Below are 13243 nucleotides of genomic sequence, written 5' to 3'. Positions count from 1 at the left end.
TACGCTGTTATCATTAAAAAATGAACAAGAGCAATTGCGACTGTTTAATCTTGAAAAAAGTAGGAGACCACTGAGAAGAGTATGATAAGTGCATCTACCGTTCCTCTAAAGTAGGCGATGTCTAGACTTAGTTGTATTCTTTGCTGCAATATCGATAGCTAGTCCCTGGCATAGCTACTCTTAGCTCGTACCCAAATTCACATTCGATTTGATGAGGTCTGTCTGAAAGATATATCTTTGAAGTGAATTCAGATCTTGGCACATTGCATTTAAGAAATATCCATCATCAGAGGTAGTACCAGCGCAACAGATTTCCAGATCTATGGAGTGTCATTCTCAAGTTTGTATACCCAGATTGTAGATCAACGATGTGCATAAATATATATTCTACACATGATACGAAAGTACGTTTGAGGTTACAGGTAGATAAGTGATTCCATATTCTTTGAACCTGGATTTTCTCAATGCCGGATATCCATAACAGGGATATAAATTATAGCTCCGTCCTGACCTGCGCTGTCTTTCCGGAGGTGCACTCAGAGGACAGCAATGGGATAAACAAAACTTGCAGCAAATCGGGATCGTCGGGTGCTTAGTACTGATTACGTTATCACGAACTAGCCAACTAAATTCGCAATAGAGTGAGTGGGTCCAGAATTTCAGACGCTTAAGAGAACTGAGAGCTCTCCCCTTGCTCACCAACATTGACCGATCCAATCCTGTGTCGTCGAGAATCCAATCTCTTGCTCTGTTATTAAAGTCCGGACAACATGGCTGAACATCCTTCCTTTACTCTCGCTGGTCTTTGTAAGTATCCAATGGATAGGTGAACTCAGCATCACGCGTTGCTGATTTTCACGATGCAACTCAGTGCCGGTAGGGGGTGTTGCTGGATATATGCGGACGGGCTCAGCGCCTTCTTTGATCGCAGGAGTTGGACTAGGAATTTCCTATGCGTTTTCAGGTAAGTGGTAGTGAAGAAGTATGCATGCGAAATAGCAATATGCACTGGATAAGCTGACCGCCCGTCCAGGTTATCTCATTAAAGAAAATAAGGACTATGGTACCGAGCTTGCCTTGGGAAACAGTCTCGTCCTGTTAGGAGCTGGAATCTCTAGAACCATCAAGACCAAGGCGAAGTCACCTATACCTATGGCACTTGGAGCCACTGGGTTATTAGCATCATACTACTACCAAAAGAAGGTCCGAGAATTTAGGTACGGGGTCTAAATCGTACAACATGGCATCTTCGTGATCGAGGCCGCAGCAACTGGTCATATGTTAGGTTGAGTTTGAGATTTTGAGTCAAACCAGCTATCACGAATGTGAGCTGCCTTTGTGTATCTAATTAGAAGTAAAATCTATGCTCTCATTTGAACGGGTGCCGAAATTTCACCTCCGTATTAAGTATATAATGTCAAACTGGGACACAATGGTATCAACATTCGTGCAACATAAAACCTATGAAGCGGATCACTCAGTTTTCAGTCTACAGTGAATAGAGAGCAATTACTACCCTTCAGGAATGACTTTGCACGGCTACTATTGCACTGATTCATTGTGGAGACCCAGAATCGATCCCGCTTATTCAGCGGCGACAGAACGATAAACTGCTATAGAATCTTCAAATCCTGCAAAACTCCTTTGGGTGTCTCGGTGAAAATATTACACACTATTCTCTTGCTATGAGACTGGATCATCGGCAGCATATCAATCCATATTGCTGGTACAGATTAGAGCAAGAATCGGAGTGACATCTTAAGGTACCGAATCCAGTTCTGGCTTCGTGGAGTATCAAAGACCGGCATATCAAATCAGCCTGTGAATTAGTGGGAAGTATTGACACTGAAGAGGCATATGTACAAGTAAAAACGAGCTTCCAAACATATCTGTAGTTATAATGACATCAGGTCTCGGTCGATTGACTCAACGTAACTAGACGGCTCTAAGAATATAGAGTGCCGGCAGAATCACTACAATGTATGGCCATGTCGAGTGGGCACGCAGCAGAGACTATGTCAAATGATTGGTGCAGCGGTTTATTGCCAGCGTTTGCTTATGCCACGAGAAAGCCGACCTTGATATGCTTGAAGAAAGCCCCAACTGTCGAACCTTTTTTTTTTTTTTTTTTGAATCATTCCAGCGACTACAGTCAGACAGGCGTTCATATTCCCAGACAACAGCATTACCCCTTAGTACATAAACAAAGAGACTTTTAACTACTTGCCTCAATTGCCCTTCTTATTTCCAGTGAACTCCTACGTTTTGCAACACCAAAGAATAGGGTCCAAATCCATGACTTGCTTTGCACCGAGCACAGACAACGTGACCTTTACCTCAGGCATGGGATTGGGGTATGAGCTGCTCTTGATCTTCGTAAGGCTCATGCGCTACGCCCTCAACACTCAATAATGCCTCAAGTTCACCTGAAGCATCAAGGGAATTCGCCGACATGCCTAACGACACGTCACCAAGATGGCGGGTTCTTTCTACTTTCATTGAGAATGAGACTGCGCGTTACCTCCACAGTAGTTTGATAAAGTCGGGCGTTAGTCGGGTAGCGCACGCGAAGCCGTAATTGATACTGGGCCTTCTGTTCTTCATTGACTCTGCCGCTATTATTCCCATTTGTTAGAAGGTGTAACATAAATAACTTCAAGGACTTGGCACCGAGGTGAAGAGCCAGTATGCAACGCCATAAAGAAGCAGCGCCCGGAACGAAAAATATGGGAACAAAGACCTTTAAGGGGCAGGGCAACGACCCAATGACTGCACATAGGAATCAGCGCCAACATAAATAACTCGCATAAGAACCTCCAGAGACAGCTCTTGGAATGCATTCCCTTCCACCCGTTCACCACTATTCATTGACACACCGGAAAGATGCAACTACCCCAGATAATTGCTCTCCTGGCTTTGCTGGCCTCAGCCTCCGCCCATGCCATCCGTCGGGATGAGGCTAAGGCCGATTTCTCGAAGACCTGCGAAAATATTACCGTTCGAAAGGGTGGCAACCACTTGGAGGCAGAATGTACTAGCACAAACGGGGAAAAGATGAAAAGCTCTCTGGACCTGAATTTTTGCATTCGCCACACATATGGGGGTATGGAAGCGCACGCCGAGTACGTATATCTTCCCCTTCTTAGTCAGCTGCGACTAACGTGGTGTAGCGGCCATTTCTATGGAAACCCCGGATGCACTGGTTGCCAAATTCTCAAAGATTCGCCAAATACTTTACAATGCGTGTGCGGGACTTCACAGGTGGGTGCCTTCAAAAAGGCAACACTGGATTTAGGTAAGTTTCTCTACGCACAGCATCGTCGTTGAATTCTAACAGAGGCTTCAAAGACATCATGGTGTCGAATAATGATGGTCTCACTGAGTGCTATGGGCACCGCGCGGACAAGATCTAAGCTCCTTGAAGGATTTCCCCAGATATGTCAAAGCATGGAATGATCTTGCCCAGGGTGTCAACCGCATTCATGTGTCGATGTGTCAAGATGCTGTGGACATGGTAATAGCTAGTATTGGCAGCTATGGCTAACATCAAGATTTCAATATATGGCCAAGGTTGGATCTTGTTCGCAATGAGACAGTGAAACTGCCCACCCCTGGCATGGTCTCCTTAGAAATAACCCTTATCATTTAAGACTGAGCTATAATAAGTATGCCAAGCCTTGTCACTCTTGTGGAGTATCGAATATACAATAGGACGAGGGAGGGACGCGGCTGCGGGCACCGGGCTTTCTTTGTGGTAACCTAATTTCGGTGCAACGTCACATACTTTGTACTTTGGAATAGAAACCGAGTTTATAGTGCTAGCGAATACTAACCAAATATTGAGAAATACAGGGCTATTTTATTACAGCGTAGTACAGGACTGAGGAGGGCTGTTACATGGTACGTCTACTGACCCACCGCATTCCTCCTCAGTACTGCTTACCCCTCCAGCCCTGATACTTTAGAATCAACTTCAAGGGATCTAGTCTCCCAATTACATCCCGATAACCCCATCGACTTCAAGGGCGTGCAAGTTACCAAGGACCTACAAAGGTTTACTCAACTATGTAGTGGCTGGGATACGTCAAGCACAAGTGAGTAACCCCATAATCTATCCCTGATATTTCCGTGCTAGCGACTAAAGGATGATTTGTACTTTGCATCTATACAATTACCATGGCGGAAATATTCTTGTTATGGTTTCCGAGATGGTGGAACTGTATGTTCATTAATCAACAAGCATACTAAATACATAGTATTGAGGCAGATCAATTTCTAACATGGCATAGCCGTGTTTAGACAAAAAGGCATTGTTCGTCTCCAGGAGCAGCAGGTACGGACACCGTGGTAGTGATTGTCACGATCTTTGCTTCTCCAGTCACCTCACTAGGCGCAGCAGTGACGACTGCGGAAGGTGTAGAGAGTCCAGCGTCGTTGGTGCCAGCCGGGACTGGGGGTGGGCGTGGGGACTTGTCCAAGGTCACAGGGTGGGAGTAGTCTGAGCACCAACCAATAGTCTTAGGCACAATTCCGGGCTTCACGTATTTTGAAGAGGCAGTGACAGTGGATGAGGGAGCAGGGAGGACGTGGGTGGAATGCAGGTGGTGGCTGGAATGAAGGCCGTGGGAGGAATGATGAATCAGACGAGAACTGGAACCAGTAGGGCTCACCGTGACATAAACGGTCGACACCGCGCTGGTGGGACCGCAGGTGGAAGCTGGTGGTGGGGGAACAGAGTCGGCACAGCTGGTGCCATTCACAGGTTCGGAGACCGTAAACTGGTCACCCTGCGCGTAGATGATGTATACATTGGTCCCGTTGATGGCGCTGATTTGATAGCCCCATTCGGGGTTGGTGTCGCAGGGGATCTGCACTGCGTAGGACTGATCGGCGGTGGGCACATTCTGAGCCAGAGAAATATAAGAGGGCGGCCAGGAAACAAAGTTCCACAAGTAGAGGCTGATCTCGGTGGGATCCGTGTCCACCGTACTCCAGTTGACCGTTACTGTAGATCCGGCAGCGTAGGTTGAGTTGGCGCCCGGCTTGTTGATGCTAAGGGCGGAAACCAGGGGGGCGAACCCAATGGCAAAGGGGAGCAGAAACCGCATTTTTTCTTCCTTTTGGAGTTCCTTTACGGTATTCTCTTTGGTGGCTTGGCGGTATCGGCCCGAAATCGATATCAACCCCTGAATAGATTGACACAAAAGGAGTCTAGGAGGGGGAAAAGAGTGATAGAGGAACAACTGGACAGAAACGAGCGACTGATGTTCCGATTGTACAAACGAATGACAGATAGTTAGAAGAGAAAGGAGTGTATCTTCACCTCAGAATATAGATCTTAGGGAACTGGGACTGACAAGAATTAAGTAAGTAATGGTTCCATTTGCCGGAAATTAACAATAGGGCAGACGAACCCATGATCTTTCCAGGAAATGATAGTCAATCAAACTAACGGTTTTTGCTCCGGCCGTAAGCCTCCTTGGGCTCGTGGGTTCCTCAATCATTGGTGAGGTTTAACTGGGCAATGAAACCCAACGGTCTGTGCTCGCTTAGTGCCTTGGCTTCTGCTCAAAAATAGATGCTTCCAGGCTCATACTATTGAGAGCAAGGAGCGCTACTTCATTCTTGGAATGCTTCTCATGTAACCTTGGACAGGCGTAAGCAGGTATTAGTTATAATCTCCTGTCCTAATTGGCTGCGAAGTGATGTACAAGCCACACAGGAGAAACTAGGTCGAGATGTGTCACGTGACGCTCTATCCATTTTCTTTTTCGGGGCCAAATGGTTTAATGAAAGCGGGTCTCTGGGCACTAGGACCCAAGGTGACATTCAGTCCTCAAGTTCTCTATTGTGCACAGGTCTTGACTTCGAGGATGTTTACAAGAACGGTCGTTATAAGGTGGTGGACTAACAAAAGTCCAATTCTGAGTAAGATATGAATTTCAAGACCTTTATAGGGAAGCCTATGGCCTTGCTCTCCCGGCCCAATGAAGGTTTTTTACAAGTTGTGGCAATTGCTCACATCAAGAAGGGCAAATTGACAGGCTTTCTTTATCTCCATGCGGGTAAGCTCCGAAGACTTGGTGAAAGCCGTAACCCCTGTAGTCGCTCGTATCGTGGACGGTCGTCTGTCAAATCTCACAAAAGAAGAATAAACAATGGCTAGGGAGTTTTTGCTTGTAGCGAGTATACGATAGGGGAGGGGGAAACATAAGCACCACTGGAGAGCGCTGCATTGCTCTCGTTGGGTGTAAATTGTATTGTGCCCAATACGATTATATATTAATGTCATTGCACTGGAGACAATTGTCAGCGTAATGCACAAACGGGCTCGGATGGCGATTGGAATAATTATCTAGGATTCTTCGGTGTAAATCTAGATTCCCACGTGGGATATAAATCCGAAGATGTATGCTAAATGCCAAATTATGCTATTGTATCACAGAACCAAGTGTGCACGGACCAAGAAACTACGGCTTGGTCGACGAACCACGGAGATGATTAGTAAAAGCCAAGCAAATACAAAATCAGGGGCAAAAAAGAAACAACCAGTGCATATCCTGTGCGCATAGGAGCAGGGACCTGTGGTATTCACCCTGATATAATGTTCCAGTGGTACCTGCTCCCAGCTTGTTCGGAATTAACGGCACCGGGATGACGGCATTACGGCATTAAGGTACCAGCCGACCATACGATCTCAGGCTAAATAGACGAATTTATCCGGCAGAATGAGTTGTCGGGTTTAGGATAATACGACCAGCATGCGGAGAAATCCCCATGAATGTCGGTCCAGGCCGAATATGGGGTGTGGAGTCACGCATGATTGGTACACGTCCCTTGGTTGCTATATCCATGCAGCTGTGGTCTGATCAGTGAGCACACAGCAGACTCATAAGGCTGTCCACATAGGAGAAGAGCTAGACATACGGGATACAAATTATCTATGCTAGGAAATAATGACAACGTGATGAGGAGAGAAAATACATTACTAATAATCTAAAACTAAGTAACTAGCCCTCAGCGACATCCATCAGCTAATACTACTTGGCACATGCTACGTAGCCTGACCAGCGGTAGCAACACGACAGCCAACCCACTCCAGCCTCAGAACACTACTCCGACACATTATCAACATGCGTAGGCTTCTCGGCTAGCTTCTCATCGGTTGGATGCTCGGGTTCCTCGCCCAAGAGTGCCAAGAGCCCGATCTCACGCTCAATCCGTCGCTTCCGAGCCTCATCCTCCGCAGCCATGCCTCCGGAGCCAAAAAGTTCGTCCATCTCCTCCAAGGTGCGACCTTTGGTTTCGGGCACCAGGAACCACACCCAAATTACACCGATGGTGGTGATACATCCAAAAAAGATGAACGTACCATAGTTTGAGGCACTGAGAAACGGAGAAGTAGAGAGACCCACGGCGAAATTGTTCAGCTGCAAAACAAAAAGATTAGGACAACGGGAATACACCACAAAATGGAGAAAGAGGAACGTACCCAGTTGCTGCTTCCACCGATACTGACACCCTTGGCACGCATGCTCAAGGGGTAGACCTCAGAAACCACGATCCAAGCAACAGGACCTACGACAGTTAGTCAAGACTGACGGGCCACGGACATGGTTCGACTCACCCCATGAATAGGCAAAGTTGATGATGAAAATCCAGACGAATACTACAGCAACCCAGCCAGGAGCCTTGTGCTGGGAAAATGTATGTTGATAGGATCCAATAATACCAGCCACGATAAAGTGACAAACAGCCATACCAATGCCACCAGCAATAAGGATCTTCTTCCGACCAATATTGTCGACCCAGAGAACGGCAGGAATGGTAAAAACGAACTCGAAGATACCAGCTACTCCGGTGGCGAGCAATGAAGTAGTGGTACCACCGAGCTGAAGATCTTTAAAAATCTGCGGGCTGTGAAGGATTAGACATGCCCACCTGGTGCAACGGAGGACTTACGCATAATAGTTGATCCTAGGAGGCATTAGTACATATAGATATATCATCGTATTCACGGTGACTTACGCATTGATACCATTCCACTGCTGAAAGACCATGATCAAGCACTGCAATCGTCAGCGGTCGTCAAAGGAAGCGGTGGCAAGGAACATACCGCAACGGTGGTCCGCTTGAAGAGCGACTTATCCGTGATGAGGGACATGTAATCGTGCAGCCCAATCATGAAACGACTCTTGAATGACCCATCCTGGTACTGCGGATACTTCTTCCGTGCCGTCTCATCCTCGAACATACGGAGCGCCTTCATCTCCAAGAATTCGATGCGCACGAGCATATCATCGACCGAAGCGTCGCGCAGACGAGCTACGGTCTGTAAACACTCTTCTTCGCGACCTTGATTGATGAGATGACGCGGTGATTGCGGCATGAACAGCAGCATGCCAACCGCCAGGACGAGCGCGGGTAGAATTTGGATGCAGACCGGAATCTCCCAGGCCGCAATGGACTGACCTTCTCCCGTTCCGCCGATGAAGTTTGTACCATATCCGATCTAGCACGATTAGTGAGACCCCGGGACGAGAGGGGAGTATAGTACTTACCCAGAAACTGACCATGATACCGAAGGTAATGGCCAACTGCTGAACGGCGACTAGGGATCCACGAATCTCGGGAGGAGCCTGCTCGAGTGAGACTACATCATCCAAATCGAAGTGATATCCAACATACCAGCTCAGCGTTGTAAAGCGGGACAATCATACTCAGGTTACCGACTCCCAGACCGGTGACAAACCGACCGGCATAAACAAAGTCTGGGTTGGTCGTGCACGCCTGGACAATGACTCCCACACAGAACACAACCACGGCCACAACGACAGTCACACGGCGACCCAGCGCATCGGCCAAATATCCATTGGCGAGCGTTCCCAACCAGGCACCGAGCTCGAGAATAGAGGTAAGCATACCCTGAGCGGTGCCCGTGTGTTCTGCATATCCTTGCGTCTAAATCATATCAGCTGGGTTCTATGGATACCCAAAGGTGGGGGGGGGAGGTGATGTGCATACCGCATCAATAAAGGACGGCATCGTAAGAATTTGGGCGAACATTCCCTGGTTGTCTGAAGACCGTTAATCTTCTCATCATCAGGTGTTTCGGGATTTGGCTGTACGTACATCCATAGACCAAGCCACCGAGCGAGGCAAACAGCGCAATACCGAAGGTTTTCTTGCTGTGGACGAGTCCACGCCATCCAACTCTGCCTCCAGCAAGCTCTGCGCGCTTGGCAGAGATGCCCTGAGAGGCTATACCACCCGCCATATTGGCGATATAGAGCGAAAGACGTAGGTATTTGGTGACAAAACGTGCCCTATAGAGATAGAAAGGGCTTGGAGCGGGTGACTGTTGTATATGATAGAGTTAAGATTGAGAGAGGAAATGGTCGGGACTGTCGTAGTAGATGCCGATCAGAAGTCCTCTTAGGGGAAAAACTGCTGGGATTCCGGCTCATAACGGCTTTTTGTCTTATGCATGAGCCAGAACAGCTTCTACGACTGCTTCTCTGACCTCCGCAGGCTTTCCGATTTCCGGCAAAGATCGCTGGGCTAATTTAGCCAGAGTTTCCCACTGACGTGTGGTCCCCGGGTATTTACCCCCGTGGGGATAGACAAGTGAGGGCTGATAAATTGATTCGAGCTGTACACCCGTGTGCAGCCGTGGGAATAATTCTTCCTCATATTGCTAAGCTTCGTGGCTACGCCTTGTACATGTTAATCCGTCTTGGCTGGGCGCCATGTCGTAGAGAGTTGCCATACGGTAGAGTAACCTTATTTACTATTTCCCGTGTGAGAAAGGGAGTGACAAATTTTTACAAATGAGAAAAAGAAGTGTCTGTAAGCTACCCACGTGGAAACCAATAGCTATTCTGCCTGCTCGGCATCTGCGTGGAGGAAATGTGGACTGATGTGGGTGAAATCTGGGGGATCCTGCGCCGACTCTCAGTAAGCAAAGAACAACATGGTGGAGAAGCAGAAGAGGGAGTATCGGATCAGATTTTACCCGAGCATTTTAGGACCTAAAGCCGGGGGAATCTCGCCGAATCCCCCTGGATGGTCTCTCTCGCTCTCGCTCTTCCTCGAAGCTCTCTTACTTATATAGGGGTTATCCCGACATTCTCCTTCCCTGTAGAATTAGGTAACAAGGGCTGCCATCTTCTCCTTTGTAGGATGCTTCAACTCTCAAACCGCTGCAATATCGGTACGTACTCGTTATTACACTAACATGCACTTGCCAAGCCCTGTGGCTTAACAAGCATTACTTGAGCAAAGTACTACTAACTAGTCACTTGGCTAGTCCATAACTAGTTATTTAATCCAACATGGCTTACATGGCCGCTGCATTAACTACCTAATAACTGCAACCTGCTGACGTGGTTTCCCGCTCCCCCCTGTAAACCTTTTCGGCTTTTAGTGTTCTCTCCGGGTGTGGCTACGGCAGTGTCTAGTAGTTATTCTTTGTTATCTAACGGCAATGGGAGCTTGCGCCAGTCAAGCGAGCCGAAGGGGACGCGCATAGCCCGAGCTCCCAGGTCAAGATCCGGATACCGCACATGCCGGATGGTAAATAACTCCGACGAGCGCGCACCGTGCCACTAACCCCGGTGGATAGAATACGACATGTCAAGTGCGACGAATTACCGGGTAGGTGCTTGAAGTGTGAGTAAACTGGGCGCCAATGTGACGGCTACGAACTTGATCAACTTCCTTTACAAAAGAGACCAGCCAGCGGCACAACTGTCAACCTCCATCAAATGTGCCTGGTGCTACCAGATCAAATATATAACGAGACGAGAGGCGCTGTTTCTCATATTTCCAATGCTCCACCATCCCGACGATAAACGTCTGGCTCTATCACCACATGTGGAATCAGCTTACACTCCAAATGAGTTATGTCGGAGACGCATAGTGCCGACGTGAAAAAATAACTACGGGGGTCATCTGATCGCATGCAGTGAAGGTTAATCGTAGTCATGCACAACTGACACCCATATGTCAGGAGTAATTGGCTGCAGGTCTGGGACAAAGGGGAAATATACGTAGAATTGTAGGATGGCGCCTTGCAGGTAGGGCTTTACCCCGCCCATGATGCTCGGACCGAGGGGGGCTCACCATCCCGGATTCCGCATAGCACGGTTGTTTATGCTGCACATAGGAGGAGCTTTATGCTGCACCATGTGCATTCATTTTCTATTCTTAAACTCTACCTAGAAACTGCGGGGCCCTGCCCTTCTTGTAATGAAACTGGAGAGCCTCGTCCTGACGTCACTCAAGGCATGTGAAGGTCTTGACTTCTCCCGCTATTGCCATACAACCTGGAGATCTACAAGTTTATTATACAACACTAAGGATCAGCAGGGCACCGTGGCTGTCCATGATAAGAAGCGCTTCATCATCCCCTGCATCTGACATGAGGTGCTGTCCAATATGCGGGCCTCGGTCCGCGGGGAGCAAGAGCATAGACATCGCGATACTCAGCGACCGGTATATAATATCCTGCGACACTAGGACTAGGTGATGTCTTGTATCATTTGCCATAGCATAATATCTTGCCATAATGCCTGCGCCCAAGAACGCGAAAGGAAACCGAATTGAGTACCATTACTGGGACTACAGTTTCGAGTGGACCGATCAGCATCGACCTGCGAGCGAGTTCGAGTCTTGGATCCATTCCTGCGATAGCCTTGCGGATGAGTGCAATCAGATATTGAACGAGTTGCCTGCCACTCCCGGCGATGAAGGTGGCAATATTTCGAAAAGAGACCGGTATGCACTGTTGATGGGGAATCGTGAAAAGCATCCGAAGCTAGAGGAGCTATGGACCCAGATCAACACGGTGCCCGAGTGGGTGGACTGGGCACAGATCCAACGGGGCCAAGAGGTGTACTGGCGATATATGCTCCCCATAACGAACTCGGTATGAGTATTCTCTACCTGGGATAAACACACTGCTAACTCTATCGCGTTTAGCTCACATATAATAGCTTACTCGGTGGAATGTATGAATGTGCTTTCAGTTTCCTCTACCTATCGCATAGCGTGTGCAAGCTCTAATACCAACAATCTATAGGGGAGCCATTCGTGTGGGAGAAACGTTATCACGGACTGGAGGGTTCAGCGCCAATGTCGTCCGTCGCCGACTACTAGAGACCGCTCAACACGCGTTCCAAGTGAACAGCTCCGTCGACAGCATGAGGCCTGGAGGTGAAGGACATCTCGCGTGTGTTCGTGTCCGACTCCTTCATTCAGCTGTGCGTCTCAAGATCATGAGCCTGGTGGAGCGAGACCCAAGTTACTATGACGTCCAAAAATATGGCTTGCCCATCAACGATCTCGATGCTTTTGCGACTATCAATACATATAGTAGCACTGTTATCTGGTTAGGACTACCACGCCAAGGTATCAACCTGAGCGACCAAGAGACGGAGGATTACATCGCTTTATGGCGCCTGGTGGCCTGGTATATGGGCGCCCCAGCCGAGCCCTTTGAAAGTGCAGCCAATGCGAAACTTTGGGCGGAGTCGCTGCTCATCAATGAATTTGCCCCGACCGATACAGGACGGATCCTTGCAAAGAACATTGTAATAGGAATGGAGAATACGGCCCCTGCATATGCCTCGAAGGAATTCATGGACGCTTTATCTCGGTTACTCAACGGCGATCAGCTTGCAGATGAGCTCCACATTCCGCGAACGAATTTGTACTATCGAATGCTGATGTGGGGATACTGTCTCTCGGTGCAGTTACAGGCCAAAGCACTGCCGAAGATTGGCTTTCTTGAGAAAATTGTCTTTGCAGTATGGAACCCCTTCCCAGCTTCCCGATCGTCCTCTATGTACCAGGATACTGACCTTGAAATTTTAACTGCAGTTTCGCCGCCGGATGATGTGGAGCCACCTCATGGATGAAAAAGAGGGCCTAGGAAAGGAAACCGTCTTCGACTTCAAATACGTTCCAAGTCTCAAACGAACGACACGAGAAGGGGAGCGCAAAATATACATGTTGAAAAGGCCCGGTATTGAAGTCCTATCCTATCTGGGACTCCTTACTGCCTTTGGAACTGTTGCTACTATTAGTACTGGAATTTACCTTGCAGCCGCAAGGGTTTTACTCGGGAGCCAGGTCGTACCCCAACTTCTACGTGGTTAATTGGGTTCGTTGAGGTGGATATATGTTTTGATATGTTGTTTGGCACTTTTATGATCCTGTTGAGACAACCATGGCATTGGCC

General features: G+C 48.1%; 5 protein-coding genes across 5 annotated transcripts; 3 read left to right on the top strand and 2 right to left on the bottom strand.

Annotated features, from left to right (window-relative positions):
- Positions 1-770: 770 nt before the first annotated feature.
- On the top strand, positions 771-1230 carry ANOM_002701 (TMEM14 family protein; the record flags this gene model as incomplete). Its single annotated transcript, XM_015547958.1, has 3 exons — positions 771-807; positions 872-964; positions 1034-1230. The coding sequence occupies 3 exons, from the start codon at positions 771-773 to the stop codon at positions 1228-1230; spliced, it is 327 nt and encodes a 108-aa protein (XP_015409453.1).
- A 1653-nt stretch (positions 1231-2883) lies between these two features.
- ANOM_002700 (CVNH domain-containing protein) lies at positions 2884-3413 on the top strand (the record flags this gene model as incomplete). The annotated part of the gene is made up of 3 exons (XM_015547957.1): positions 2884-3122; positions 3171-3295; positions 3349-3413. 3 exons carry the CDS (start codon positions 2884-2886, stop codon positions 3411-3413), a joined length of 429 nt encoding a protein of 142 aa, XP_015409452.1.
- Positions 3414-4295: 882 nt separating this feature from the next.
- Positions 4296-5108, bottom strand: ANOM_002699 (extracellular proline-serine rich protein; the record flags this gene model as incomplete). The annotated part of the gene is made up of 1 exon (XM_015547956.1): positions 4296-5108. The coding sequence occupies one exon, from the start codon at positions 5106-5108 to the stop codon at positions 4296-4298; it is 813 nt and encodes a 270-aa protein (XP_015409466.1).
- A 2004-nt stretch (positions 5109-7112) lies between these two features.
- ANOM_002698 (putative MFS monosaccharide transporter) lies at positions 7113-9277 on the bottom strand (the record flags this gene model as incomplete). The annotated part of the gene is made up of 10 exons (XM_015547955.1): positions 7113-7430; positions 7493-7578; positions 7628-7917; positions 7963-7977; positions 8029-8069; positions 8117-8512; positions 8562-8639; positions 8689-8961; positions 9025-9077; positions 9133-9277. The coding sequence occupies 10 exons, from the start codon at positions 9275-9277 to the stop codon at positions 7113-7115; spliced, it is 1695 nt and encodes a 564-aa protein (XP_015409465.1).
- Positions 9278-11569: 2292 nt separating this feature from the next.
- On the top strand, positions 11570-13161 carry ANOM_002697 (oxygenase MpaB family protein; the record flags this gene model as incomplete). The annotated part of the gene is made up of 4 exons (XM_015547954.1): positions 11570-11929; positions 11983-12011; positions 12083-12809; positions 12883-13161. The coding sequence occupies 4 exons, from the start codon at positions 11570-11572 to the stop codon at positions 13159-13161; spliced, it is 1395 nt and encodes a 464-aa protein (XP_015409487.1).
- Positions 13162-13243: the final 82 nt, after the last annotated feature.

Source organism: Aspergillus nomiae (assembly GCF_001204775.2).
Source record: "Aspergillus nomiae NRRL 13137 chromosome Unknown contig00050, whole genome shotgun sequence".
Classification (NCBI taxonomy): Eukaryota; Fungi; Ascomycota; class Eurotiomycetes; order Eurotiales; family Aspergillaceae; genus Aspergillus; species Aspergillus nomiae.
This window is presented reverse-complemented; position numbering and strand designations above follow the sequence as displayed.